The sequence below is a fragment of the Pimephales promelas genome, chromosome 18, assembly GCF_988280905.1.
Source record: "Pimephales promelas chromosome 18, fPimPro1.hap1.1, whole genome shotgun sequence".
In the NCBI taxonomy this organism is placed as follows: domain Eukaryota; kingdom Metazoa; phylum Chordata; class Actinopteri; order Cypriniformes; family Leuciscidae; genus Pimephales; species Pimephales promelas.
This window is the reverse complement of record NC_142786.1, coordinates 10,640,140-10,645,748: the sequence shown is the minus strand read 5'-3', so window position 1 is coordinate 10,645,748 and position 5,609 is coordinate 10,640,140. Positions and strand designations below refer to the sequence as shown.

Genomic DNA, 5,609 nt, shown 5'->3' with positions numbered 1-5,609 from the left:
TATTGTAGGATGCGCCAATGTGCACACAAATGTAGATTTAATACCGATTCAAAATATTAAACAATATGAATAAACAAACCATGTATTTGCGAATATGTAGTCAGTTCATTCATAAGTCAGAAAAATATAGTTTACTGTGGATGAATTTATGTTGCATAATCGATTATTTCGTTTAAGGCTTTCGTTAAAAAAAAAAAAAAAAACACTATTTGTTCATTCATGGGTAACAAAGCAACTGAGATACAACTTCTTTATATTAGCAAACAACATTTCTAGATTTTCTAATCGAGAAAATAAATGTCCAATGCAATGAACCATTATTTAACATTATTTTTGTGTGTACATCTTGGTAGTGATGGGGACACTACTGTCAAAGAGCACCGTCCTTCGGGGGAGACGTTAAACCGAGGCCCTGACTCTCTGGTCACAAAAAATCCCAGGATGTCTTTCGAAAGAGTAGGGGTGTCACCCCGGCATCCTGGCCAAATTTGCCCAGTGGCTTCTGTCCTTCATCACTGTCTCCTCTCCACCAGTAAGCTGGTGTGTGGTGGGCGTTCTGGCGCATTATGGCTGCCGTCGCATCATCCAGGTGGATGCTGCACATTGGTGGTGGTTGAGGAGATCCCCCTCTATGTGAAGCGCTTTGAGTGTCCAGAAAAGCGCCATATAAATGTAATGAATTATTATTATTATTATTATTATTATTATTATCTTTATTGAAAAGTTAGCCTATAGGCTACACAAAAATAAATGTTCCGATCACGTTTGATGATTGCGCAATGTCCAATGCTATGCAATCCACTTAACTTCTCAACGCGTTTTATTTCATGCAGCTAAATATAAAAATTGTATAAAACGTATTAAAAAAAATCAAATAAAAAAAATTCCCAATACAATTGATGATAAACTCACAGTCTTATTTATTTGTATGGTTAAATTTGTTGCTTGTGGCTACCTATGTTATTTCGTAATAATCATTATAAAACTTTCATTCTATTGTTAACAATTTAAAATGCACGTTAAACAAATATTTTATTAAAATATTATTTTGGTTTTGCAGTGAAAATTAGCCTTTCGATGTTGTTATCTATTTTGTTGACTAAACGAGAAACAAGAATTCATTGAAATTAAAGATAGGCTACATTGAGTAGGCTACATGCGTGTCCTGCATTACTTTTATTTAACACGCATGCCCACAGATCACAACACGCGCTATACGCACAGCTCAGTTCACTATCCTGAAATCATAGTCAAATATTCGTTTTAAATACTATAAGCTATTACTATAGTCTTATTACTACTAATACAAATATACTACACATAATAATAATAACAATAATAATAATACTGTTGCTCGTGCTGTGTGTTTCTATGGACAACAAGTCTGAATGAGTTCTGCAGGCTTTTGTAGTGTTGTTGACGTTCAAAAGCCGTCCCAAAAAGATAACAGATGCGTTCACGTTTAAATATTTGCATTGTCATATTAATACATTCTAGTTGAGCATGTGTAATAATCAGGAAAATAAAGAAATAAAACATCGTCATAGTTAGCCTACTTATGTATTTTTATTTTGCCTGTGAAAAAAGCACATATAAATGTCTCGGATCCTGCGTGTAGTTAGTTTTTTACCATCAAACTTTCAATGTTCGAGCTACTAAGAAAACAAAAAGTAGCTCAGTTTCCTCAACAGGAAGCAATTACACGTAAGAAAACATGATGTGTTGTTTTATGAATCAGAATTATTTAAATATGTAGAATTACATTCAAGAATATTTCGCGCACACTGGACTTCAAATTAATAGGGTTATTTTTTTTTTTTGAAATTTCTGAAGAATTTCTGAAGAATCAGTTTCATGCAACATCAGAACCAATACTAATTTGTTCCTGCATTCAAGCACTCAGAAAACATTCTAAATGCTCCCGCCCAATATTTAGTTTGACGCCTTTCAACCTTCGTACCTAAATAGGCTAGGCCTACATCGTTTTCTTCCAAAAACAAAATCGAAAGGAACTCGTATTAAATTGTAGACTAGGCTATATTCATTCTCCACAGATTCGCTAACATTTGTGTTACAAAGTGGCATGCCAGACTGGCCAGTAAAAGTAAAAGGCTTGTCGTATCGCATTCACCAAAGATTTCTCACCATTCGAGTCTTCTCTTTTGTAAGCTTTGAGACTAGCCATCAAAGTCTGAATTGGCCAACAGGCACAGTGTCGCGGTCAGACGACAACTTTCAACTTGACCTTGGCCTGCAGACGCGTCAGCTCCGCACGTAAAACGCACAGTCGAATAGGGGGTGTTCTCTGTCTCCGCATCTTGTAAACAAAACGGAAGCAGTCGCAGCAGGACTTTATGCCACGTTCAAAAATTGGACCTTTTTCTTTAACTGCCATCACTTGCAACCAATTTTCTAACTATTGTAAAAAAAAATAACCTGTAGATTTCGTTATTAACCGTTAAAGGGCACACCTGGCTTGCTGTAGCACACACTTGTATTGCAGTTGTGCAATGCTTACAATTTGATGAACGAGTATAGCCTATAGCCTAGCCTGTTGTTTGAGGATGTAAAAATTATTTGAAGATTTAGAGGACCTTTTTTTTTTTTTTTGAAAATTAAAGGTCTATTTATTAAACCTCTTAGCAGTAAATACGGTGCATTAAAAAAAATCTTATCCAGTTCTGTTGAAAGGGCTGAACAGCGGCAGCCGCTTACAAATGGCGGTCATGCACAAATGGATGTTTGCAAAAAAATGACTTGAATCTTTTGCAAAATTCTTATACAATTACACAATATTCGTTCAATGTTTACTCCTCGTGACTATTTTAAATAACAAAACAGTTGGCTACCTAATAAACCCTTCTGTTAGTTCCATGGAAGTTGATACAGATATGAAATCGCATGTAAGACCACATCTGGATTCACCATTTACCGTTTATCTATCCATTCAACTTCTTTATAATCTTTAAACGGGTCTAAATCTTTTGACAGATAGGCTAGTCTTCTCACATCACGGCATTTTTCATCGGTTTAATTGTTAGCACTTGAGGTGATTGTCGTCCTTGTTTACATATCACATGACCAGTTTTGAGCCAATCTAGTCGTGATCCTGAACGTGCGCAGGGGTGCGTCAGAGCCGCTTGACTCTCGCGGAATCGACTGTCTCCTCTTTTTCAGTCTCGGGGCTTCTCAATAAAGAGCCACACGTCTCAATGTCCGACGGGCTATGACAACGTCACTGCTTCTCCGCACGCGCTGGATTGACCCGGTCATGTTTCTTTATGATAACGGTGGCTGCTTGGACGACACCGGCAAGAATATGGAAGGGTTCACGGGAGGTAACTTCTCGCCGAGCCCGTGCAGGAATTTAATGGCTCACCCTGCCCCTCTTGCGCCCAGCGCTGCCTATCCCTCAAGCGAAGTGGCTGCCGCTGGAGCGGGTGAGCCTGGTAAGCAATGCAGCCCATGTTCAGCTGTCCAGGGTTCAGCCAGCGCTTCAATTACATACGGATATTTCGGTGGCGGTGGATACTATCCTTGCCGAATGTCCCACCACCACGGGGGCGGTGGAGGTGTGAAGCCATGCACCCAATCCCCCGTCTCTTCCTCACCTTACGGGGAAAAATACATGGACACATCCGCTTCTTCAGGCGAAGATTATACCACTTCGCGTGCCAAGGAGTTTGCCTTCTACTCGAGCTACGCCTCGAGCCCGTATCAGCCGGTTCCGAGCTACCTGGATGTGCCTGTAGTCCAGGCAGTGAGCGGGCCTGCAGAGCCCCGGCATGAGTCCTTATTACCAATGGAGAGTTACCAACCGTGGGCTATCACAGCCAGTAGCTGGAACGGGCAGGTCTACTGCACCAAAGAGCAGCCACAGACGGGAAACGTGTGGAAGTCTTCTATACCAGGTAAGGCTATTGTCAGAATAGCGAAAAAAAAAAGAAAAAAAAGTCTCATAGCCTACTAGTATTACTTTTTCCCACCTAGCCTATCAAAACGGCGCCTATTACACCGCCGCGTACAGTACTGTGCATTTATCCTTAAACACATTTCAATACTCTTATTGCAATTTTATTTTCAGAGCCAGTGTCTCATGGAGGGGCAGACGTCAGCTCCTTCCGCCGCGGGAGGAAAAAACGTGTTCCATACACCAAGCTGCAGCTTAAGGAGCTGGAACGGGAGTATGCCGCCAACAAGTTTATCACCAAGGACAAACGCAGGCGGATATCCGCTCAGACCAACCTGTCTGAACGGCAGGTCACTATCTGGTTCCAGAACCGAAGGGTAAAGGAGAAAAAAGTCGTCAACAAATTAAAAAGCAGCAGTTAGCTTTTGCTCGGTGTCAATTTATAAGCGAACAATCGTAAACAGTGATGGCCCATACACTCTCAAAGCTATGAAATTATAGACGTTTTAACGAATACATGTTTTCCTTGGACTACTGCTTTGAAGTGATCACTTTGGATCCGACAGAGATGAAAGTGACGCGGTGCGTCATTTCTGCGCTGCCAACGGTGTATGGCCATATTCCCCACTCAGTACAAAGAGGGCCAAAAGATAAGTCTGTTTGTTGAGATTATTTACTGCTCACTAAAATATCTAATGCAGAGAAATACATTGGATATTTAAATTGTGATGCTGTAACTTTTTACAGTGTGGTACGACTTTTTTTCACCTCCCCCATTGTTGATTATAATTCATATCAACGCATTGGTATTATAGGCTACGTTGCTTGAAATCTCAAATTCTTGAAATTTCGTATCATGCTGGAGAATATAGCATGAAAATGGCATGTAGCCTGTGGTTTATCAGGTCCATGAACAATCTGTGGTCATATTTGTGCCAAAATAACATACAATATAAACTTACTGTGTGTGTGTGTGTGTGTGTGTGTGTTAAAGAGTAGCTTGTGTGTTTTGTCGTTGTGTTGCGCAAAATCCGTCCTAATAAACCATTCTTAAGAAAATGTATGGCGACGTATTAATTTATACCCTTGTATTGCAACATCCAATCACATGACTAAAAATGAACCATTAAAATGGCAAAAATACAAAACTTGAACTTGAATTGCATTTAACACGCTAAGAATATATGCAAATGGGGCAATTGATGCTAGCAAGTAATTGACCTGTTGGATGGTATCCAAAACTTTATGGACTGTAAAAGACGTAGGCCTACATCTTCAGCGTGAACATACTTGATCCCCCCCGAATTTGCTCTTGAGTTAGGCCTTTGTAAAAGGTGGGTGCGTACCGCAGCCGTACGATAGAGCAATTGCGCCATCTTCTGACATACATTTGTAAGTGAAGTAGCCGGCCTTAGTCATTATAATTATTAAAATTAATAAAGCCTATAAAAGGAAACATTTGTACATTTTTAATCCACATAATGATATATGTATTAATGTATTACTCATTCAGTTTACTTTTGCCTGTGTTGGAGATTAATTTCCACAGAGCGTAGGGCTATGCAAATTGGTTAATAATAGGCCTGTAAAAAATAGGCCTATATGCTTAAAATAGAAGCCTATACAAAAGAGCGATCTCGGAACAATATTGTTTTTAACGAAATGTATTATAAAATTATAATAAAGGATTACCATGTTA

At 39.4% G+C, this 5,609-nt stretch overlaps 1 protein-coding gene across 1 annotated transcript; it reads left to right on the top strand.

Moving 5' to 3' along the window:
- Positions 1-2,977: 2,977 nt before the first annotated feature.
- Positions 2,978-5,609, top strand: hoxa13a (homeobox A13a). Its single transcript, XM_039678526.2, has 2 exons — positions 2,978-3,911; positions 4,085-5,609. Exons 1-2 carry the CDS (start codon positions 3,227-3,229, stop codon positions 4,330-4,332), a joined length of 933 nt encoding a protein of 310 aa, XP_039534460.1. The 5' UTR covers positions 2,978-3,226; the 3' UTR covers positions 4,333-5,609.

Coding starts and splice junctions, on each gene's coding strand:
- hoxa13a (XM_039678526.2), top strand. CDS start 3,227: ATGACAACGTCACTGCTTCTCCGCACGCGCTGGATTGACCCGGTCATG. Junction 3,912..4,084: donor GTGGAAGTCTTCTATACCAG/GTAAGGCTATTG, acceptor TTTTATTTTCAG/AGCCAGTGTCTCATGGAGGG.